Source organism: Phyllopteryx taeniolatus, unplaced genomic scaffold (genome assembly GCF_024500385.1).
Source record: "Phyllopteryx taeniolatus isolate TA_2022b unplaced genomic scaffold, UOR_Ptae_1.2 contig_24, whole genome shotgun sequence".
Lineage (NCBI taxonomy): Eukaryota > Metazoa > Chordata > Actinopteri > Syngnathiformes > Syngnathidae > Phyllopteryx > Phyllopteryx taeniolatus.
In genome coordinates this window covers 1,518,104-1,543,378 of record NW_026903162.1, presented here as the reverse complement: position 1 = coordinate 1,543,378, position 25,275 = coordinate 1,518,104, and the positions used below count along the sequence as shown (strand labels likewise).

Here is a 25,275-nt window from a genome sequence, read left to right as displayed (position 1 = left end):
CTGTGAAAACTGGATTGGGTGTTAGCAAACATGAACACCAGAGAGCTGCCTATGGGAGAAAAGCAAACTATTTTGACGCTGACAGAAGAGGAAAAATCAATCAGAGTTATTGCACAAACATTGGGCATAGCCAATACAACAATTTGAAATGTCATGAAAAACAAACTACTTGTGTACTAAAGAACAGAAATTCAACAGGTCGGCCAAGAGTATCAACAGCAGTTGATAGAAGAATCACCTTTATTGCCATGAACATGCATGCATGCACACGAAATTTGTTCTCTGCATTTTACCCATCACAGTGAACACATACACACGTTAGTGGAACACACTGGAGCAGAGGACAGCTGAAGCGCCCGGGGACATGACAGAAACATTATGAGAGCTGTGAAGAAACACCCAAAGACAAGTCAGTGACATCACTGCCAACCTCCACAGGGCAGGGGTGAATGTATCACAATCCACTGTTCGAAGAAAACCTTGAGAGAAGAAATATACAGGACATAACACAAGATGCAAACCACTCACCAGCAAAAAGAATCCGAAGGCCAGATTGGATTTTGCAAAGTAGTATGGGGATGTGCCACAAAGGTTTTGGAACTAAGTTTTAAGGACTGATGAGACCAAGATTAACCTCTATCAAAGTGATAAAAAGGGCAAAGTATGGAGAAAGAAAGGATTTGTAGCCCAGTCCTCAGAACTGTGAGGCAGATGTGGTAACCAGTCTTCCACCATGCTGCCCCCATAATTTATTAAGAATTACAATTATAGAGTAGCCCTAATAAGTATGTTGTGCAATTGAACATCTGATTTAATTTTTATCCTATTACATAATATACTGCGAGTCGCTTATGGTGTAGTGGTGCATTCGCCCGACTTCGGTGCAGGCAGCATGGGTTCAGTTCCCACTCAGTGACGGTGTGAATGTGAGTGCAAGTGGTTGTCCATGTCTATATGTGCCCTGCAACTGACTGGCAACCAGTTGAGGGTGTAGTTTGCCTATCGCCAGAAGTCAGCTGTGATAGGCTCCCGCGACCCTGAACAGGATAAGCGGTATTGAGAATGGATGGATGGATGGATAATGACAATACAATAACTGTCCAGCGGTAATGTTCTGGACATAATTTAGGAAATACGGAAATTCAGACAAATTGTTCTGGAATTTAATTTCTATAGGGTGGCAGCTCTACAGTCATAGCAATAAATGCAGTTTTACTCATAGTTTTCGGCTTTCAGCCTTGGGTTTCTCATTTTTCGTTTTTGTGTTTCGGTCATCCGTTTCCGTGCATCACAAATTTTGAGATTATGTTTTCAAATACTTGCAGCGAAAAATAATTTATTTCTTTGTGATGTTTATAATTATTAAATGAACCTGCTTTACACTGTAAATAAATTTGGTCTGTTCCGGTTTTATACATTTATGAAGTTTAATACAATAAATATGGAGTCATAGCGAATATCGACATTAGGGGGGCGGGGGAATCGTGATATAAAATTTAGGCCATATCGCACAACACTATTTTATACTAAAAATCGTGACGTTTCGGCAGAGGGTGTGGCCGTCGTGGCAGGTCGAATCCTGATGATTCGCCATGACAACAAAAGCTGTTGGAATTTGACTTCAGATAGTCATAATCCTTTCAAAATTTCAAAACTCAATGGCAGTCAGATATCTATGGAAAAAAATTCATCGTAGTCATAGCGCTACCAGCTTTGATGTTCTCCTGCTAGCAGGATAATCATATCTACCTTATATTTGCTCAGAGGATGTTGAAGGTGAAACGAAATTAAAAGCTTTTTATTTTCCTGAATGCTGTTGCCATGGCGATGCAACAAACCATTTTAACTTGACCACAGATGGCTCATATCTTTCCAAAATGTCACACACTTGATGAGAATCCAGGTCGGAACACATCTACAAACAATTTTTTTTAGTCATAGCACCACCTACTGGGAATCTTGGCATACACAACAAAGGTTTTTGCTGTTATTCTTGTATGTACATATTTCTTATGTATTTCTTATTGAGTCGGCACAGTGAGCGACTGGTTAGCACATCTGCCTCACAGTTCTGGGGACCGGGGTTCTAATCCCGGCCCCGCCTGTATGGAGTTTGCATGTTCTCCCATCGCCTGGGTGGGTTTTCTCCGGGCACTCCGGTTTCCTCCTACATCCCAAAAACATGCAGGATAGGTTAATTGAAGACTATAAATTGCCCATAGGTGCAAATGTGAGTGTGAATGGTTGTTTGTTTCTATGTGCCCTGAGATTGGCTGGCGACCGGTTCAGGGTGTAACCCGCCTCCCGCCCGAAAATACCTGGGATAGGCTCCAGTTGCCCACAAGCCTAGTGTAGATAAGCGGTAAAGAAAATGGATGGATGGATTTCTTATTGAGAGTGCAGAAAATGCACAAACATAACGATAAGGATTATTTACATGTGGAATGGCATATAAACTTTAACATAGTATGGGGGATTGGTCTGAGTGCATGGTAAACAATATATTCACGTCATTATTTATTAGTTTAGTGTGTCTCTTAGGTTATAATTACCATCCAGGTAGCTACAGAGTTTGTGGTATACGTCACGTGCATCATTGCACTAATCTTCCAACAAAATTACTGATTTATGACCACACGTTTTCTCAAAAATTAAACAAACAAACAATAACAAAATGATTCACACTTGTTAAACTTCTATTTGAAGTTGCTTGAATGTGTCACAATTGCTAACCTGTCTGACGTTCTCTCAACTTGTTGACGACGGCGTTCAGCGCGGTGGCTTTTTATTAATCTTTAGTGCAACGGGCCAATAGAATCAAGGCAGACTGTCTGCGCACACACGGAGCTTGTCTCTTTCACAGACACTGAACACGTACTAAAAAAAAACAAAAAGCTACATTGTGTACTGGCACATTGTGTACTATACAAATTAAGCTATTACTGTTCCATTTCGCAAGATCTTCGCACCTTGGAATTATTTTGCCTCTTTGTGACATCTAAAATGTCAGAAAATGAAGAAAACTTAAAGTCACGTGATCGACCCTGATTTTCGAGGTGATCGGATCGGGATGTCCTCATATATTCAGTTTGGTAGGTCAAGTCAGCTCAAGTGGTTGTACAGTATGTGCAACGGAGGCACACAGTTGTAAGGGTGTATCGCGGTTCTGCACTTTCAAAGTCGTGTATTTGAGGACCGCGATTTTCGGTTTCAATTCAGAATCGTTACAGCCTTTATTCTGTTGACATCAAAACAGAGAAGGCGCTGTATGGATGGTAAACAACAAAAAGGAGTGAGGCGAGAGGCTCAGGAAAATAAGACTCACCTTGAGGATTTTTACCACTACTTTTTCACTGCTGGTCACATTAACGGCTTCAAAAACTTCACTGTACTTCCCTCTACCTAATTTGCGCAGCAATTGGTAGTTGTCTTGATTGCTGGGGAAAAAGAAAAAGAAAAAATATCATGCCATCATCTGCTTTATAGATAGAGTGGAAGCGTTAATGTCAAACAGAATCCATTCTGGGATGCTGCTTGACCTATGATACCTCTGAATTAAAAAAAATTTCCACAGAAAACAATCGAAAAAAAGAATCTGAGTCAAAATGCACTGATGCCGGTAAGTAACGCGTTACCCCAAAATACCACCATTTTAGTAACGAGCAAAGTAACACATTACTTTTCCCGGAAAAGTAATTAGACTACAGTTACTTCTTCAAGGTCAGCGAGACCGCTGTTTTTTTATTTAATTTTTTTAAACAAATAGAAGAACGCCATTGGGAAGTGATTGTTTATTACACAATGTACAGTGACGGTGCAGTACCATAAAAGTGTCACCACACTATTTTTGTTATTTTCCTTAGTAAAAACTGTATTTGATTGTTACTTTTTTACTTATACTAGACTTTAGACCGATCTGATCGGCCTGTCTTGAGTTTGTTGTCACATTTCTGTGGGGCCAATTATATATTACTCGTGCACTCACTGTAGTAGTCTCGCCACGCTGCACTATTTGCATATCTGTTGTTGACCAATACTGGCCACTCATGCCAGAGTAGCATCTGCTCCATTTGCACACTGATTGAGGAGTATCTGCAACATTTGCACAACCAACATTGTCCCAGATTATCGCGCTACTCGTCACTTTATACTACTGCATCATACACTCCTTGAAGTCTCGGCGCCCTTTGCACAATGGTCATTGGCACCGGACTATTGCAATATCAGTCATTCGAACTGCTCTAAGTGCTAGAGGACTCTGCATCTTTTTGCACAATTGTCCCAAAATTGTTTTTACCGGCATTACCAGATAACTATTATCCCTTTATTGCTCAGTGACTGTTTTTTTTGTCAATGTCTTTATGTCTCAAAAGTGTTCTCTGTCAATTGACTGTCTGTTGTCGTACTAGAGCGGCTCCAACTACCGGAGACAAATTCATTGTGTGTTTTTTGGACATACTTTGCAAATAAAGATGATTCTGATTCTGATTAATGTGGCTTCAACTACACTAAGTTACTGGTTCATGTTGATGACATCATTATGTAACTTAAGTGGCGTACATTACCAAGTAATGAGTACGGTTAAGCTTGTGCTTTTTTTTTGTTTTGTACTTGTCATGGTCTGTGTTTTGGTTTGGGTTGTGTTTAGTTTTGTTCAATGTGTTCCATGTTTGTCGTGTGCTCATTAGGTTATTGTGTCCACCTGTTCTCGTCTACTTTGTGTCGACCAATCAGCTCTCTCTAGCCACTCGTCTTGTCCAGGTGTTCCTCGTTGTCTCGTCAATTTGTTTGTATTTAGTTCCCTGGTTTCTTTCAGTTCTCGTCGGTTTATTGTCATTGTCACATGTCTTGCCATGTCATTGTCGCTCAGGTATTTCACCAGTCATGTCTTGTTTCTTGTTTTGGGTTCACTCAAGTGTTTCTTTGTTACTTTGTGTTTAGATTTTGGACTTTGTTAATTTAGCATTTAGACTTCTTCATGATCTTTGTTTTCCTTTGTTTTTGGAATTAAATATTATTATTTTGAGATTCCCGCACTCCTGCCTTGCCTCCCTGCTTCCCTGCAATTGGGTCCACCATGTTCTTGCCTTGCGTTCCTCTCCTTCGCCCTAACCACGTACGTGACAGTACTGTGGATAAGTGATGTTCCTGACACTTAGCAGCTGCTGAACGTAACTAAAACGTTACTTTTTTCTAACTTAGTTACTTTTGAAATCAAGTACTCTGTAAAGTAACTAAGTTACCTTTAAGCTCAAGTAATCAGTAAAGTAACTAAGTTACTTTTTCAATGCAACTATGGCAACACTGTCAAAATGTCATCACCAGACAACCATTAAAACTGTGCACGCAACGGTTTAAGTTCCAATCTAACACAATTAACTACCATACAAGTGTAAAATTTCCGACTGTGAGGTAGAGTCTTGACTTGTGAATTGATGAGAAAACCAACGGTGTAAATGCGAGGTAGGGTACAGAGAGCCTATGTGTATGGAAGAAAGCAGAAGGTTGAAGAGAAAGCCAAGTTCCTCTTTGTTATTTTGTCGTGGTTACAGCCGACTGTGACCCATCCTTGCGTGTATAAAAGAGATTGTTGATCGACCAACTCTTTTGTCATCCATGTCTGGTCAGACGCTACAATACATAAAACGCATTGTGAAAATAGAAACATGTTTTACTCCCGTTGAAAATGGGGGATAAAGATGATACACAAACTCTCAAAACTGTCACTTAAATGACGTTCTGATATTAAAGCACACATGCAGGTTAAAGATGGCCAGGGTTTAGGAGCAAAAACAAAGTAGTCTAAGACTAGCCTACTAGTACTCCTCCTGTAGAATTCTGCTTAAGACACTTTTTTGCATTCTAAAGAATAGACTTCTGTGAAAATGAATTCTTGCTGTTATAAAACTTGCAATAAAATGTGCAATTAAATGTTAGTCAAGAGCTTCACTACAAGAATTTGGTACAGTGGAATTCTCTTATTCATGCATTGGCATAAGATATAGTTATTTTTTTTATGTACGTTCAATGTATAAAGTTTATACATTTACAGGGCAGGTGACCACTTTTACATTTAAAACATTACATTTTCATTCAAAATAGTTCTCACTGTTTTTTACAGTTTGGGAATGAATTTAGGCTTTGAGAATTATGATGCACACGTAGGAAATGGAGTTAAACATTTCTTAGATCTTTGTAACTTGATCTAATTCATTAAGGACCATATTCTCCCATTGGTGCGTAAGTCTGTATTTTACGTACCTGGCTTGTACGCAGTCAATGTACGCTGATTCTCCTTTAGTGACTAATGACAGACCCACCGTGTATACCCAACGAAAATGTGCACACTGACACAAAAGGCGTGACTCGTTGAAGTCTGAGGCTTGCAGGAATTCCTGGATCGATCAAGTGAGACGTGGCCACCGCTCATGTAACAGGATATTTTGAAGAAGCATATGGTTTTCAATTCTGTTTTTAATAAATCCAATAAAAGCAATTTAGTAATGAATCAGATTACTGTGCTCATGACTGAACGCATGTTTCGAGCCGTCTCATCAATAGAAAAGCGAGTGAAACCATCTTTTGTTGATCAGTGTTGCCCAGCAACCATGCTGGCATCACTTAAACTGATCACAAGACCGACAATGATAGATAACAAAAAAAAAAAAAAGATTCAAAGTAACTCATCATCGCGCCATTAAGATGACTGCAGTATTTTTGTATTTTTTATGAGGGGTGCTTTCAGACAAACTCCAACATGCAAGCTGCAATGAAACGTAAATGCTGCTCGCAGGTGAAAAGAAAAAGTCAGCTAATACTGATTTTCTTATAATACTGATAAATTGTCGACATTCGGCATAATGTGGTAGGGACCCATTATGGCCGTTGAGCGATTTGTGAGTGGACCAGGTGTGGGTTAGCTGCCGCACTGGCTGTCGGAGCATGGGAGCAGTTAACTAAATAAAAATGTAAACGTGCAATTGATGTTTCATCTTCCCCGGGCGCTAGATTACTACATGCCTCAGGAGTGTAGATGAGGAAATGCGCTTATGAGAAGGAATGCCCACACTTCAGGGTTACTCATCCCACAGTGCACAAATGGCCAGAAGGTGCGCAAATGATATAATTAAGTGGACTGCGGAATGGGCGCAGTCAGAAAAGTGCGGAGCTGCGCACATTTTCTGATTTAAGCATATGGGAGAATATGGCCGTTTTTCCTCAAAAACTGAGGTTGTTTTTAACATTTTATAGAAGAACAGTTCATTAAATACTGCATAAAAAAGTTCCTAATGTACATGTATTCATTTGCATTAAAACAAAGGAAACACTTTGTTGTATACAGTACAATATATTATACAATTATTTTACTGGTCCGGCCCACTTGACATCACATTATATGGCCCCTTAACTACTATGAGTTCAACACTCCTGCTTTGATGCTCGCTTATCTGAAGTCCTACAGAAGTCTTGCATGACGTCGCACATGAAGACTGTTCGACATCTGAGATTTAGTGCATTGAGAGTGGTATATTACCCACAGAAAATGTGTTCCATCCATCCATCCATTTTCTGAGCCGCTTCTCCTCACTAGGGTCGCGGGCGTGCTGGAGCCTATCCCAGCTGTCATCGGGCAGAAGGCGGGGTACACCCTGAACTGGTTGCCAGCCAATCGCAGGGCACATAGAAACTAACAACCATTCACACTCACAGTCATGCCTACGGGCAATTTAGAGTCTCCAATGAATGCATGTTTTTGGGATGTGGGAGGAAACCGGAGTGCCCGGAGAAAACCCACGCAGGCACGGGGAGAACATGCAAACTCCACACAGGCGGGGACGGGGATTGAACCCCGCACCTCAGAACTGTGAGGCTGACGCTCTAACCAGTCGGCCACCGTGCCGCCAGAAAATGTGTTCAGTTTCCAAATTGTACAAGCCTCACGGCATTTTGAGAGGAACTTGGGAGGTTCCACTGTGCATAAGTCCATAAAGTCTCACATCTCACTCAGTTTATCATAGAATGTTTGGTGTAAAATAGTACCTCCAGTTTGCCACATGCGTGTCATAATCCCAATAATCTCTGTTCTTCCACGTGTTGACACCCGTGTACACCCGAGCCTTGCTGCTGACCGGCGAGGATGCAGGCATTGCAAGCTTTGATGCTCGGTGGTGCAGACTTTCCGCTGAATTTTGGTTGCCCCGGTACTGGAAGGCAGCGCACCGATTCTCCAGAATAAGTGGCTTTGAGACCTCTTTATTGGCTTTACCATTGGTTTTGACTGATTGTGAAGTGCCGGGCTGACCTATCACAGCTGTTGTGCAGAAGGAGAGCGCTACGATGACAGAATGTGTGGCACCTCTGAGCAGGATGTTGGGCAGTATGTGATGAAGAGCCGCCAGCTGCATAGGCACATGGGATAAAATTGAAACTAGAACGGCATATAAACGACAGGCATTAAATGTTAGTTGCAATAAATAACGTTTTGGTTATGCTAAAAAAATATATATATTTTTTTAAAAAGACAGTTGACACAATATCACAAAAAAATGAATAGAATTGTGCTCACAGCGATCCTGTTCTTCCTTTCATGTGACTATATAAGAAAAATGAGCATATCTCCTGAAAACGACCTACAATGTAACAAATGCATCCAGATTCTATTAGAGAACCAATAGAATTGATTCCTTTCCATCAAAACAAAGTGTAACTTGACAATCTCATTGATTTTTACCATTTAAAACAAGACCAGATCCCTCACAACTGGATACCAAACTAAAACGTAATTTAACACTGACGTTTTTAATTTTAAATTAATTGAATAACACTGACTACAACGTTTGGCAGAAGAAACCAACGTCGCTAAAAATTCTTGGATACTCATCAGCATTTCTTTTCACCGATCAAAATGAATGTTTGTATTTAGCTGAAAGATGACGTTACAATGTTTGCGTGTGTGTGTGGTTTTGATTTTTCTTTTTTTTTATGATCATCACACATGCTTTGAGAGAGATAAATTTACTTTATTTAGGGGGGGGGGGGGGGTTTAGTGGGTTACTTTATATTGTTTACGCCTCGTTTAGGATGTTGAGGTGTTAACACACCCGCTGACTATTTGTCCAAAGTAAAATCTGCAACAGAGCTAAAGTTAGCCGGCTAACCTCGTCAAGGAAGTGTCGATTCCAACCGACATCTACATTAGCTTGTGAAGAACAGAAGAACTTTTCCCTTCACGAGGCAATATTTTACCACCAGGCGGACACGAGGAACAAAACTTCAGGATTGGCGAAATAAAAAAAATATATAAATAAAATTGTAAATTATTAATTTAAAAAAATGTAGCAAAATTTATCAAACGGCCGGTGTCCGCACCAGAAGCGATCTGGCAGCAAGATTAGATCCGGGTCTTTCACGTATTTATGACGTTGGTTACATGATTGGCTGACACTGATGTCGCAGAACACTGTGGTCGGTCCATTTTGCAGGATGGGAATTGTAGTTCTTATGAGAAAACATGGACGAATTTTACGAATACATCTATCATTAGCTATCATTATCGAAAGACACTTACGATAGTCAGACTACTACCTTAATGACTTGAGAGCCAAAAGTTACACAGTTAAAAGTTACTGTTTGACTTAACGTTACGTTTCTGACTCCTTTTCAATTCATATTTTCAACACATGAATGTTTCTGGAGCTGCATTTATTCAAAATGTAACCAGAAATTACACATACACTCAAAATGCATGTTGTGTTTTCCTGCTACATTAGATGAACAGTTGTATTCCAGCTATCAGGGGAAGCTCTGACTGGTAGTGTTTACACAATGTTAAGCTGCCTAAGCGTGTTTTTACCAGCTCTGTGGAAATGTAAATATTTTTGGTTCACAATTTGTTTTCCGAAGGTGTTGCTACATGGAGCAGGTTTTCCACATCCTACCGAAAGGCTTTCTATGCTATGTACAGGGTTGGGACCTGCTGTTAAACCAGCTGTTAAAGTTAACTTGTAATGAGGTTCTTAAATTATATAACATAATCCATCCATCCATCCATTTTCTGAGCCGCTTCTCCTCACTAGGGTCGCGGGCGTGCTGGAGCCTATCCCAGCTGTCATCGGGCAGGAGGCGGGGTACACCCTGAACCGGTTGCCAGCCAATCGCAGGGCACATAGGAACAAACAACCATTCGCACTCACAGTCATGCCTACGGGCAATTTAGAGTCTCCAATTCATGCATGTTTTTGGGATGTGGGAGGAAACCGGAGTACCCGGAGAAAACCCACGCAGGCACGGGGAGAACATGCAAACTCCACACAGGCGGGGCCGGGGATTGAACCCGGGTCCTCAGAACTGTGAGGCTGACGCTCTAACCAGTCGGCCACCGTGCCACCATATAACATAATATAATGGTAAATGTTTTGACTTCATGTTGGGATTTCAACAACAACAACAATCGACAATGCAGCAACACAGACCGAAAGAAAGCAGGGAACTAAATACAAATTGACAAGACAACGAGGCACACCTGGACAAGACATGCGTGGCTGGAGGGAGCTGATTGGTTGGCACAGGGTAGCGTAGCCAAACCAAACCAATAACCAAACAAGCACACAAGAGATGAACAACATGGGACACAGGGAAAAATGAAACAAAACTAAATATAATCAAAACTTAAGCAGACTATGACAAGTACAATAAAAAAAATAAACGCTAGGATAAGTAAAAGGAAAAAAAAGTAAAACAAATGGGACAAATATGTTTCCACCAACGTGTTCCTATTATCAATAATGTTCTTTTTTTTTTTTTTTGTATTGAACTTGAATGGTATTGAACTAGAATTGATCCTTGGTACTGGAAATAGTACTAGATGCACACCATAAACTAAATAAAATGAAAAAATATATATATATCAATAAGTCACATTCTAAATAGCTTTTTTGGTATGGGAAAAAGGAGTTCAGGTTGTCAAAGGAAATGTGAAATAAAAGCAAAAATATCTTTGGATAAATATAGAGGCCCTGTGTACATCCTTCCCCCCACCCCCTTCTTTTTTATTCAGAAAAGTTAACATATACCAGGGGTAGGGTGGCAATTGGGAATTTTGTGACAACTGCCGAATGGCCGGTCCATTCCAGGCTGACATGTCCAAGTGTCTTTTCTTTTTCTAAAAATAGGATTCGGTCAGTGCTTTTTCTGTCTTAAGTATAATTTGTATGATAATCACAAACTATTTAAATGCATAACTAAAGTAATCCGCAACTCTTGTATTGGTTTGATTAAAGGCATTGTAGGTGGCCCTGTTATAACTAGCCCCCATATTCCGCTTCTTTTGGTTGGAAGGCATAATTTTAGTGCTGTCAAGATTTCTAACAATGTAATTAAAACTTTATTTAACAACAGCTCTAATCCACTCATATGGAAATCCAATCTCACAATCATTTTCCAAAGACAAATACTTGAAATTTCCTGTTATTCCCAAAGACAGAAAAATTCACTTTAAAGATATGAATGGGGTGTATCAATCCAATGATTTTGTAAGATGATTTGGTATTGAAACTAATAAATGCACTATTTGTGACGATGTTGAAACTACTGTCCATCTCTTCTTTGAATGTATGTATGTGGGCCAAAGCCTTATGGGCTGATATACATGACTGGCTTTACCCAAAGGTTTTCCAACTTAAACTTTTTCTCTTGAGGACATTTCTTTTGGTCACATTATATGCAATACTAATGACTAATAATATTAATAAATAATGACTGTTTGGTAAATGCTATTGCTGTTCTCTGTATTTTTTTTTCTACATAAAGGCAAAGTTTTAAAGGTGAAAAACACAATTTCACAATGATTTTGTTTCTTTTTCCAAAGCCTTCAGAGTGATAAAACATAGAAATGCTATTAATCTTTCTTGTATAATTGAAAAATATATTATGTGAAAAGCGCTAGCCAATTTTATTATATATTTTTTAATTCATTTTTGTTTCTTTAATTTCTTTAATTTTGAATGTACCAGAACCTACTTGTATGCAATTGTTCAATTAAAAAACAAACAAACAAAAACCCCTTTTTCTCTTTACCAGAAGTAAACCTTCTTCTTTTTGTTGGTTGGCTGGTGACATCTAACATTTACGGTGCTTTGCCGCCACCTGCTGTGCTGGAGTGTAGGTCAGAGTACATACAGTATGTACCTATGTACAGTACTAAGGAGCAAAACAAAAAAACAAACAAAAGAAACTAGATTCTCTTTATCAATCCTGTTTCTCTTGAAAACTGAAACAGCGCTTTGAACTTAATTTCATCAGCGTTCAATACGTTTTTAAATGTAAATACTGCAACCCCCACTTTTCTTTAACTCTTTATCACTTAGTGATCGTTTACTTTTTTTTTTTTACGTTTGACAATGACAAATAACATGTTCAACACTCTCCTCCTCTACTCTACATTCACACAAACCTGTTCCATGTTTCCCAATAAAATGCATTGTTCCATTTAGCCCTTTATGTCCTAATCTTAATCTTGTTTTAATTGTTTGTTCCCTTCTGTCTCCACCCACTGCCTTCATGCCTCCCACCTGCTGCTGTATTTGATAGAGATGCCGTCCTGTGTAAACTCCATTCCAAAGTTGTTGCCATTCCGTTTTGATTGTTTTTGTTGTTGTTGTGTTTAACATAGGCCTTGGCCTCACCCATGACATTGGATATTTACTACTTCTGCCCTGGTTCCTTTTCCTTTATCACTGTGTAATCTCTCTTGTATATGAAGATCTATTTCCACAGGTGGGTATAGCCAAAAAGGTGTTGCTGAACAATAAACTGCTGAACTGTATGTTTTTGTTATTAGTCCCATTTGATTTGCCATCTTATTTGCTGTCCATACATAACCATGATTTTGATTTGCCACTCTCCGAGCATGGTGGAAGAACCTTCAGAGTTGGATGCTGCTTTTCTTCGTGGCTCTGTAATTTTGCCCAGTAGTTCATCATAAGCTGTTTATTTCTTAGTTGCAAAGGCATTTCTCCAATCTGTACTGCATTAGTTGGAGAAATCTTTATATACTGTAATATTAATGCATAGTTCTGCATGATGTCTATTTTTTTTCAAATGTTTTTGATGCCCATCTATAGACTAAGTTTCCATAGTCCAATACTGATCGTATTAAACTAACATAAATGTTCTTTAAAGCATTTTTACTTGCACCACAATTTGACCCCGCGAGACATATTTATGAAAATGTTGCATCCCCCCCCCCATCAACCTTTTTTTACAAGTTAACTCCATGTCATCTTTGAGTCAAATACAGAGCTGCCAGTTGTTAAGGAACGTGGGGAAATCAAGCGTCCGACATTACCGGTCAATACGGCGCTGTGTCCGGCCACCGTGACGAACATTTCATAAATTAATTCGATGAAATAAGCACTGTATTGTTTAAAACAAACAAAAAAATGCTGCTTGGGGGTACACTATTTTATTAGGCCCCCGGCTGCCAAACCGCAGAGGCTAACGTTCTTTTTGTTTCCGGTGTCAACGCATTGTAAGTCAGTAATCCTCGCCTCCATGGTAGCGAATAAACTACACTTCTTACACGTATTGTTTACGTTATCACAAAGGGAGGGCGCGGAATGAGTAGGAAAAGACGCAAAAGCATGATGCTAATGGCTAAGCTTTTGTGTCATGAAGTTGCAAAACACCGAAATAAGTGATTGGGTGATACATTACACATACGTCTGGGTGGAACCGCACTATAGCAGAAAGTAACCAAGCTTGAACAACAAAATAAGCCCATTAATACGCGTGTGGAGATATCAATGTAAAATACTTTACAGCCTCACAAGACGCCCTCTGACGTCATCTGAGAACGGGGTCAGGTTAAAAGTATTATTATTAATAATAAATATTTGTATTATAAGATAACATTTATTAGTCCCATAATGGGGAAATTTCCATCATATAAGCAGCAATAGTGGATGTAGGAAATATAAATGTATAATATAAATAGCATGCAAGAGAAGACATCTACAAGTACATTCCCAAACTTAGAGATCTAAACTATTATCCATGCATAAACAATCCAGTTCAATCTATCTATCTATCTAAGTTATTTGTTTGTTTGCAAAACAGAATGCTAAGTTTGAATTGACTTTGAGTTCTTGATTTAATAGGCTTTTTCTTTTAAACTACGGTTGAAAACAAAATTGTAAAGGCGAATTAATACATACAGATATTTTTGACGATGGCACGTCAAAATCTCATAAATGTTGATTCGGGCGGCAACTGCGACCGCCATTGCAAGGTTGATGCACGAGAAATGTTTAAATAACAAATATTGAAGCCGTAATGTATTAACGATTATGATTATAGCGTAATAATTATGTTGTGCAATTGAACAGTATGCAGAATTACTTTTATCCTATTATATAATATACTGGAATAACTGTTGTCCGCTCATGTTCTTCACAAGATTTTGAAAATATGGAAATTCAGACAAATTTGGACAGATTGTTCTGGAAGTTAATTTGTATAGGTTGGAAGCTCTGCAAATATAACGCCTGAAAATGAAAAAAACTGAACTTCTAATTGTTTTCCATATATCTTTATAAACACATCTTTTGTCCATTTCCTAGTAAACAACACTACCTTTGTCTTTTCAACATAAAACTTGAATTACCTCTCCATGACCATTTCTCAACCAGCCCTACTGCTTTTTGAATACATTTATTTTTGCCTCTCCTCCATAAAGCTCTATCATCTGCAAAAAGTCACTTTCCTATATGTAGATCTATTTCAGCAAAAACGTAATTAATCATGAGAGAAAAAAACAACTTACTGATTACTTTAAATTTCCTCCCCACCACATTTTTTCCCACCTCAGAATTCCTTGTCATCCTTTGCTTTTTTTTGTACCTACTACCTCAAAAGGATTGTCCCTTTTCCCTCCATTCCCTTCGCTCTTATACCTATATATCGTCGTTGCTGAAGGATGGCTTCCATTCTGAGCCTATGGCCCCTCCGATCACCACCACCACCACGATAAACCCAACCACAGCCATTCATAGGCAATGTGGGTTAAGAGTCTTGCCCAGGGACACAATAAACACATGGGGCTCAGGCAGGTAGAAAAACCAGCAACCCTCTGGTTGCAGGCGTACACCTTACCCTTTGCGCCACGCCGCCCACAGGGCAGCATCAACAGCATTGCCCCCTCTGCAGATTATGAGCTACTGATTAAAAAAAGCAACCCTTTTGTTGTGCAACCTCAACTCCTCTAAGGCCATCAAATAACAACACTCTGACATTCAGTACCTTCTAAAACCCCAAAAGGAATTTTACTGTATACACAAACACTGCTGAGGTGCTCCAGAGCAAGGCATCGAACCCCAAAGCTCTCATGGGGTAGAAAGACCATTGAGCCACTCTTCAGTATATTGCTTATTTGTCTTGTGTGATTTACAAGACAAAATACACAGCTGTGGAATCTATGCATCAAAGCAAGTGAGAATTGTACAACCCCAATTCCAATGAATTTGGGACGTCCATCCATCCATTCTCTGAGCCGCTTATCCTCACATAGAGCCTATCCCAGCTGTCATCGGGCAGGAGGCGGGGTACACCCTGAACTGGTTGCCAGCCAATCGCAGGGCATACATAAACAAACAACCATTTGCAATCACATTCACACCGACAGGTAATTTAGAGTGCTCAATTAACCTACTATGCATGTTTTTGGGATGTGGGAGGAAACCGGAGTGCCCGGAAAAAAACCCCGTCCCAGCCACAGGGAGAAATATGCAAACTCCACACAGGCGGGGGCGGGGATTGAACACCGGTCCTCAGAACTGTGAGGCAGCTGCTCTAACCAGTCGCCCACCATGCCGTTTGGGATGTTGTGTTAAACAAAAATAAAAACAGAATACAATGATTTGCAAATCATGTTCAACCTATACTTAATTGAATACACTACAAAGACAAGATAATGTTTAATGTTCAAACTGATCAACTTTATTGTTTTAGCAAATAATCATGAATTTAGAATTTTACGGCTGCAACACTTTCCAAAAAAGCTGGGACAGGTGGCAAAAAAGACTGAGAAAGTAGACGGAATGCTCATCAAACACCTGTTTGGACCATCCCACAGGTGAACAGGATAATTGGGAATAGGTGGGTGCCATGATTGCGTATAAAAGGAGCTTCCCTGAATTGCTCATTCACAAAGATGGGGCGAGGTTCACCTCTTTGTGAACAAGTGTGTGATAAAATAGTCGAACAGTTTAAGGACAATGTTTCTCAACGTACAATTGAAGCAATTTAGGGATATAATCATTGACAGTCCATAATATTATTAAAAGGTTCAGAGAATCTGGAGAAATCACTGCACGTAAGCGGCAGGGGCGAAAACCAAAATTGAATGCCCGTGAACTTCGATCCCTCCCACTGCATCAAAAACCGACATCAATGTGTAAAGGATATCACCACATGGGCTCAGGAACACTTCAGAAAACCAATGTCAGTAAATACAGTTCGGCGCTACATCCCTAAGTGCAACTTAAAACTCTACTATGCAAAGCAAAAGCCATTTATCAACAACACCCAGAAACGCTGCCGGCTTCTCTGGGCTTGAGCTCATCTAAGATGGACTGATGCAAAGTGGAAAAGTGTTCTGTGATCAGACGAGTCCACATTTCAAATTGTTTTTGGAAATTGTGGACGTCGTGTCCTCCGGGCAAAAGAGGAAAAGAACGATCCGGACTGTTATGGACGCAAAGTTCAAAAGCCAGCATCTGTGATGGTATGGGGCTTTGTTAGTGCCAATGGCATGGGTAACTTACACATCTGTGAAGTAACCACTGATGCTGAAAAGTACACTACTACTGTTTTGGAGAAAACATATGGTGCCATCCAAGCAATGTCTTTTTCATGGACACCCCTGCTTATTTCAGCAAAACAATGCCAAACCGCACTCTGCACGTTACAACAGCGTGGCTTCGTAGTAAAGGAGTGCGGGTACTAGACTGGCCTGCCTGCAGTCCAGACCTGTCTCCCATTGAAAATGTGTGCTACATTATGAAATACAACAACGAAGACCCCGGACTATTGAACAGCTAAAGCTGTACATCAAGCAAGAATGGGAAAGAATTCCACCTGCAGAGCTTCAACAATTAATGTCCTCAGTTCCCAAACATTTATTGAATGTTGTTAAAAGAAAAGGTGATGCTACACAGTGGTAAACATGACCCTGTCCCAGCTTTTTTGGAACGTGTTGCAGCCATAAAATTTAAGTTAATTTTTTGCTAAAAACAATCAAGTTTATCAGTATTAACATTAAATGCCTTCGTAGTGTATTCAATTAAATATAGGATGAACATGATTTGCAAATCATTGTATTGTTTTTATTTATGTGTAACACAACATCCCAACTTCATTGGAATTGGGGTTGTAAATGGTCAAATTTATCTGTGGCAAGATGTGCCTCTGGATTTAGAACTATTCATTGTAAAACTACACACCACAAAAGTATACTCAATTTGTGATTAAAAAAGGAAATAATTACAATTTATAAAATCCATATACACTTGGATATTCCTCAAGGTGGTTTATTTTACTTGCCTGTATACAGGAGTCTAATATATATATATATATATATATATATATATATATATATGTGTGTGTGTAGTTTTTAAGCCAAATTCAGTGTGAAGTGATTACGCTCTGCAAGTCCCTGTGTCCAAGATTGCAGAATTTCTCAAACCATTTCTTTTAAATATACTGCAAAAAGTTTGACATAATATAGAAATATCACACTGTAAACTAACTCATACATTTTCCCACTTTATCCTCAGTACAAACAAATGTACATGTTGCAGCGTGAAGCTGTTGTGAGTCAAGTACTCAAGTACAGATGAGGAATCCTGGGAGGATTTAACAGGCCCCATGACTTCATTTTTATCTACCACAGTAATTAGCTATTTTTTTTACAAGTGAACATTATAATATTTGATAGTTCATTAGAATGTCATAAGTCAAACAGAAACTTAAATCCTTGCAAAGTATTAGCAAGCTTAATCGTAAAAACAAAAGGTAACAGAAGCACTACACATTTTCAATGTTTACATGAGCATACACACCATCTATAACAGGGTAGAACTGCAATGACTCAGTAGTTATATTACATTGTGCATTTCTATTGCACGTCAAGTCTTCTCGTGACATGATAGGTATGTTAAGTTACCAAATGTCATTTGTTTAATACAAAGATGCAATAACACATTTTATAGGACATAAGCTATACACTTTTCACAAATCTACTCATTTTTTTTTCTTCTTATGGTATTTTTCTAAATAAAACAAACCTATAATACAACAGTGATATTGTGATAAATATTCATGCACAGATAATACTATCTAATGTGTATTATGTGGACATATACTGCTGCACAGGGCAGACACTGCATGGATGGGAGTGAGTCAGCTATTACTGGTCTACAACTCAATAAAACAAGATCTGTTAAAAAAAAAAAAAAAAAAAAAGGCACATAGATGTCAGGAGCAATATACATGAGCACACATGACAGCAGTCTTGCGATCCACAACAGAGTAAACAATTAAAAAATAGATGCAATCACATCACATGCAACATCAGAAAAGAAAAAGTCCCACGAGCTCTCTCCACTTTTTACATCACAACCCTTTTTTTCCGCTTTACCTCAAATATAAACTTACGAAAGGATTCCTGATCCTGAGTTTGACCTTTTACTCAAGGAAGGATAATTGAGTGTTAACACAATGTATACTTTACTACAAATCAGGGATCTTCTTTAATGGGTGCGTGTTTGAAGCAACAAAGGTGAGTGAGGAGGCTGCAAAACATTGCTGTTTGCTGTCCAAAAGCCTGCAGAATGACAGCGGTCACGGGATACAGGGCGCTTCCGGGAAACTCTCCCCTTCGGCGGTGTGCTGGACCGTGTGTTCCTGCAGAGCAGCAAGGTCGACAAAACGCTCGCCGCACCACACGCATTTAAACTGCGTCTCCCGCGAGTGCACACTTTGGTGCTTGGCCAGGTGCTCGCGTTGTTTGAAGCTCTTGTCGCAGCTGGCGCACTTGAAAGGTTTCTCCCCAGTGTGGACACGGCGATGGCGCTGTAGCTCGGACGAGTACCTGAAGCGTTTCTCACAGTCGGGACATTTCAGCGGTTTCTCGCGTGTCGGGTCGCAGCGGTGCTGGACAAACTCTGAGGATGACACAAAGCGCTTGTCACACAGAGAGCATTTCAGCGGCTTCTCTGTGCAGTGAGTGTTTTGGTGGCGCTGCAGCGTGGAGTTCTTTTTGTAACCTTTGCCGCACACATCACACTTGTACGGCTTTTCTACTTCCCCTCCACATTTGTGCCTCAGCAGTTCTCCGGATTGGCTAAAAGACTTCTGGCAAGATGCACACTTGAACAAGCTTTCCATACCATGCACCTGCTGATGGTAAAGCAGGTGTGACGGCTGAAGAAAACCTTTATCGCAGAGATTACACTTGAAAGGTCGGTCAGCCGGATTTTTATGAGTGCGACGGTGTCGTACGAGAGCGTACTGCTGCTTGAAGCTCATCTGGCACTCCTCGCACTGAAACGGGCGCTCCTCGGAATGAGTGCGTTCGTGCTGTCGCAGGTCCGACGGCCGCTTGAAGCTCTTCCCGCACGAACCACATCGGAAAGGCCTTTCTCCTTCTGGCTGGCACTGATGGTGCAGGAGCTCTGATGACTCCTTAAAGTGCATTTCACACAAGTTGCACTTGAATAGGTGCTCGCCCGAATGGGCGTACATGTGGCGCACAAGGTGAGAACGGTGCTTAAAGCTCTTCTCACACACAGCACACTTATAAGGCCGCTCAGAGCTGTGTGTGCGCTGGTGGTGAGCCAGATGGGAAGACTGGCTGAAGCTTTTATCGCATGTGTCGCATTTGTACGGCTTCTCACCTGTGTGTACCCTTTCGTGGCGGGTTAGCTCGGACAAATGCCGGAAGGACTTATGGCACACTGAGCACTTGTATGGCCTATCTGGTGCAGACGCCTCAAAAGCAGGTGGGGATGAGGCACTCATTGCTGCGCCGCCACCTGATGTCTCTCCGGTGGAGGGCTGCTGAGGATTGGCCGCAGACGAGGTGGGAGTGACATTTCCGGATCCGGGACGGTATGTTTTCTCACAAATGGAACACTTCATTGGGTTGTTTCCATTGCCGTGGGAATTGTGATGCTGGGCCAAGGAAGTGAGCAACGAGAAACCCATCTTACACACGCCACACACAAAAGGCTTCTGCTCCACCTGCACACACTGATGCTCCAGGAGGTCTGTGGCTTGGCTGAAGATTTTCATGCACTGTGTGCACTGGAAAGACCTGTCTTGGGTCACCATGCACTGGTGTTCGTGGGGGTTGGCCAGGTGAGATATGTCATGTCCACAGGCGCCACACTTGTGCACTCTTTCACCTCCTAGCTGTATGGACGCCTGCTGAGTTTGCACAACATGCTGCTGGCCCAGCTGCTGCTGCAGAGAGGAATCTGGTTGTAGGACAACACCATACACAGTGCAGGACAGAGTGTCCGTGGTCTGGGGAAGTGTGTGCACTACAGAAGGTGGAGCCACTGTGTGCTGCTGCTGCTGCTGCCACGCCTCCGTCATTCTTCCACTTTAGGAATCAGAACTCAGGAGATGAGGTTTTTAATGCCACACACAGCAGATTGATGGAGTTTATGAAATGGTAATCCGGATGGTGAGCTCTGTGTAGGTTATACACGTTCTTAGTGCTAAACATGAACACCTGGAGGGACACAAAACAACCAAAGAATTAGGATACAAACATGATTGTTGAATAGATGTGGGATGCATGCTGCTCAACTGCCCATACTCATCACATTGCACATAAATAGACTTATAATATATGAATGCATGAATAATAACACAGTTTTGGCCTGAATAAAAGTAAAAAGTAAAGCACCTAAACATCAAAAAGTGTAAAGGACTTTAAATCATGTTTTCTTCACACAATACTTAACAATTAATGCATAGACAACATACTCTTTTAGAAAATATAACTTACCGATGGTGTATTGTTATGTTGGTGGTATGAAAGGATGGCGAATTTATACATCGGAGAACGTCGCTAAAATGCAGCTGTAAACCAGCAGCGTTTCTGACCAAGCCGGGCGCAGTCTATTTCCTGAACTCAGTCTTCATGCACCTAAAATGTATTAGCATGTAAATCATGTGCGCTTTTTTAAACACAACTACATTTCTCTAGCAGACTCGCTGCACATACAAAACTGCTAACGATTAGGAATCGTAATCTACACCATTTTGAAGCAAGCCGTAGATAGCTGTAGCTAATAGCTGCGGCAGCTAACAGCTAACCGCTAGTATGCACCCTTAACGTTACTTAACAAGTGAACCTCCTTCTCTCTTATCACATGCTATCTTCAAATAACTACCGCTTTCTTCCGTCTGTTCACTAGTTACCGTTTCGTAACAATTCATTGTCCTTTACGGCATAGCATAAGAGCGACAGTTTCGACGCCGAAAAGCTCTCGTCGCTTTGCCCGATATAGCGTTTTATGAAAGGCCACAATAAGATTGCATGGTCTAACGTCGGATGGGAGCCTCCATGGAGAACTGACCCCGAATCTAAACTAGGCCTCCGCCGAGCCGCGGGGGGAAACTCGTCGTTTGCAGACCGAGCTTCTCACATCTGCATAGGTCACATTCTGCAAACACTCATTAGCCAAAACGTACCCGTGTCGCTTAATGATGTTTTTCACTGCTGTCTTCGGACCGGAACCGACAACATTCGGCCGTGAGTGGGGGTCGGAGGACCGGCGGGAGAGGGGATGCGGTAGAAACCAGACGCCATCCTCCTGCAGACGGATGAACACCGGAAACCACGCAGGGAGCTGAGCTACGACCGCAGCCGCGCCACCGGGCAGCTCCACCACGGTGGACGAAAACAGCTACGGGTGGACAGAGCGAGTAACGACTCACACGGTTTGTCACAAGAACAAGCTAAAACAAAAGACGACGAGGAACTGGAAAGAAATCAAAAATCTTGGTTTCCCAGCACAACGCTAGGTGGCAGTGTTTCGCCCAACACCAACACCACGCACCAGTTCAATACGTTTACATAAACGACACTCCATGAAATAATTACCCTCCTAAGACCCAGAGCTCTGGTTTGATATGCATTTTTTAAATTTGTCTTTGCCTTTTGGGCTTGTTGGAACCCAATAAGTATAAAGGATCATCTTTTGACATGATGTAGTTATAGAGAAAAAATTATGTCCACATACTGTATGTGGTGCGGACTAATGGTCTGTATGGGATGTTATGTTATTGGGTGCAAAACATTATTTCCAATATGCACACACATTGTACTATATGTGTTAGTAAGAAATACAAACGATATAATTACACATATTTGAACAAGATTTGTCATCGTAGTAAAGAAAATCCAGAATTATATTGGAAAATTCACAGTAACATTGACAGCATTTTACAGCATTTTATGTACACACATTTTATGTGAAAGGTTGTGATCAGTTCCGATCAGTTTACAAGCACAAGAAGACCTTGCAGGTCACACAACGCACTCGGGTTCTCCCAGTGCAGCCTACTACTTTGCAGTACGTTGTTTAGCCTGGCCATCCCTGAAAGATGTGCATTTACAAGCACCCAAAATTTATTAAACCTCATCTACTGTTGTGTTGAGTAGGGCCCCACTTACAGTGGGTAAGGAAAGTATTCAGACACCCTCAAATTTTTCACTCTTTGTTATACTGCAGCCATTTGCTAAAATCATTTAAGTTCATTTTTTCCCCACATTAACATGGCACCCCATATTGACAGAAAAAAACGGAATTATTGACATTATTTTTGCCAATTTATTAAAAAAGAAAAACTGAAATATCACACAGCCATAAGTATACAGAGCATTTGCTCAGTATTTCGTAGAAACACCCTTTTGAGCTAATACAGCCATGAGTCTTTTTGGGAATGATGCAACAAGCTTTTCACACCTGGATTTGAGGATCATGTCATATACTGCCCTGCAGTTCCATTATTGGAGCCAGGAGGGCGCTTTTCCTCCTCTCTCTCCCCCCTCCTCTCGCTGTTTTCAGCACCTGTCTTCAATCAGCCTCATCACCACCAGTGTATATAAGCTTGCCTGTTCCCAGAAATCCTCGCCAAAGTATTGCAGCCTCTACTCGCGGTACCATGGCGTACCGTACTCAAGTAAGCCAAATAACTCCTCGTTCACTTTTTAATGGGACTCTCTGGCTTCCGGACTCATACGACCTTCCTCTTCTCCTGTAGGTGCCGGCTTCTTTTTTGGTGAGAAGAAAGACACCACTCGCCGCCCATGTTTATCGACCGAGGTCTCAATGACATCACCGTCAAAAATGAATCTCCGCTTCCCCTCATCGACCCCTCGTTTGAACCCCTCTGTGACGCCCAGATATTCACCAAGTGGGATCTACGGAACGCCTAACACCTCATCCATATCCGAGAGGGGGATGAATGGAAAACCGCTTTCAGCACCTTGCGGCCTCCGCCTGCTCTTGGTTCCAGCTACTCCCCACACGTGACAGATCATCTGCCTTTCCTCCTTGCAGATCCTCTCCAGTTCTGTCAGGTTGGATAGTGAACGTTGGTGGGCAGCCATTTTCAGGTCTTTCCAGAGATGCTCAATTGGGTTTAAGTCAGGGCTCTGGCTGGGCCATTCTAAAACAGTCACGGAGTTGTTCTGAAGACACTCCTTTGGTATTTTAGCTGTGTGCTTAGGGTCATTGTCTTTTTTGAAGGTTAACCTTTGGCCAAGTCTGATGTTCTGAGCACTCTGGAGAAGGTTTTCGTCCAGGATATCCCTGTACTTGGCCGCATTCATCTCTTCTTCGATTGCAACCAGTCTCCATGTCCCTGCAGCTGTAAAACACACCCACAGCATGATGCTGCCACCACCATGCTTCACTGTTGGGACTGCAGTGATGGTTGACTTTCTAGAACTTTCTCCCATCTCCCGACTGCATCTCTGGAGCTCAGCCACAGTGATCTTTGGGTTCTTCTTTACCTCTCTCACTAAGGCTCTTCTCCCCCGATTGCTCAGTTTGGCCAGACGGCCAGCTCTAGGAAGGGTTCTGATCGTCCCAAGCGTCTTCCATTTCAGGATTATGGAGGCCACTGTGCATTTAGGAACTGTAAGTGCAGCAGATAATTTTTTTTTTTTTTTTTTGTAACCTTGGCCAGATCTTTGCCTTGCCACAATTCTGTCTCTGAGCTCTTCAGGCAGTTCCTTTGACCTCATGATTCTCATTTGCTCTGACATGCACTGTGAGCTGTAAGGTGTTATATAGACAGGGGTGTGGCTTTCCTAATCAAGTCCAATCAGTATAATCAAACACACCTGGACCATTTTCAAGAATGATCAGAAGAAAATGGACAGCACCTGAGTTAAATATGAGTGTTACAGCAAAGTGTCTGAATACTTATGGCCATGTGATATTTCATTTTTTCTTTTTTAATAAATCAGCTATAATTTCAACACTAAAATTATATGGGGTGCTGTGTGCACAATAATGAGGACAAATAAACTTAAATGATTTTAACAAAGGCGGCACGGTGGCTGACTGGTTAGAGCGTCAGCCTCACAGTTCTGAGGACCCGGGTTCATTCCCCATCCCCGCCTGTGTGGAGTTTGCATGTTCTCCCCGTGCCTGCATGGGTTTTCTCCGGGCATTCTGGTTTCCTCCCACATCCCAAAAAAATGCATTAATTGGAGACTCTAAATTGCCCGTAGGCATGACTGTGAGTGCGAATGGTTGTTTGTTTCTATGTGCCCTGCGATTGGCTGGCAACCAGTTGAGGGTGTACCCCGCCTCCTGCCCGATGACAGCTGGGATAGGCTCCAGCACGCCCGCGACCCTCGTGAGGAGAAGCGGCCCAGAAAATGGATGGATGGATGGATGGATTTTAACAAATGGCTGCAATATAACAAAGAGTGGAAAAATCTAAGGGGGTCTGAAAACTTTCCGTACCCACTGTATTTTCAGTGTCATGGCATTTGAGCAATCCGAAATACTGTACGTTTCATCAAATCTCTATCTACAGTATGTACTGTTTAAAATAGTTTAGTGGAGTCCAGCCATGTCTGTCCTGCTCATTTTCGTCCTTAGGCTCAAACTTGGCAAGGTCTGATTCCAATGGAGAAATCCTCCAACGCATTCCACGTCCTGCAAAATCAGGGATATAATAAAA

At 41.2% G+C, this 25,275-nt stretch overlaps 2 protein-coding genes across 10 annotated transcripts in view; both read right to left on the bottom strand.

Moving 5' to 3' along the window:
• LOC133473227 (casein kinase II subunit alpha'-like) overlaps positions 1 to 9,405 on the bottom strand; it is a 61,497-nt gene extending 52,092 nt beyond the window's left edge. For 2 of the 6 annotated variants that reach the window (XR_009787006.1, XR_009787007.1), the window contains exons 1-3: positions 9,159 to 9,405; positions 8,041 to 8,399; positions 3,326 to 3,437 (exon numbers count right to left, since the gene is read on the bottom strand). Coding sequence is in view for 3 of the 6 variants with exons in the window: in XM_061764799.1 (XP_061620783.1) it covers positions 3,326 to 3,437; positions 8,041 to 8,147 (219 nt within the window). In the remaining 3 variants the exon portion in view is untranslated. The remainder of the gene's footprint in view (positions 1 to 3,325; positions 3,438 to 8,040; positions 8,400 to 9,158) is intronic. The other 4 variants (XR_009787005.1, XM_061764799.1, XM_061764797.1 and 1 more) reach the window with 4 other exon arrangements.
• An 8,402-nt stretch (positions 9,406 to 17,807) lies between these two features.
• On the bottom strand, positions 17,808 to 22,077 carry LOC133473316 (zinc finger protein 319). Of its 4 annotated transcripts, none has more exons than XM_061764955.1 (3): positions 21,763 to 22,077; positions 19,953 to 20,794; positions 17,808 to 19,220 (listed from the first exon to the last, which is right to left on the bottom strand). In XM_061764955.1, the coding sequence occupies exons 2-3, from the start codon at positions 20,653 to 20,655 to the stop codon at positions 18,898 to 18,900; spliced, it is 1,026 nt and encodes a 341-aa protein (XP_061620939.1). In that variant the 5' UTR covers positions 20,656 to 20,794; positions 21,763 to 22,077; the 3' UTR covers positions 17,808 to 18,897. The 4 variants fall into 4 exon arrangements, with proteins under 4 accessions (XP_061620939.1, XP_061620937.1, XP_061620938.1 ...); XM_061764953.1 differs by adding an exon at positions 21,074 to 21,214 and having other exon boundaries at positions 17,808 to 20,794; positions 21,763 to 22,075; XM_061764954.1 differs by lacking the exon at positions 21,763 to 22,077 and adding exons at positions 21,074 to 21,214; positions 21,648 to 21,662 and having other exon boundaries at positions 17,808 to 20,794.
• Positions 22,078 to 25,275: the final 3,198 nt, after the last annotated feature.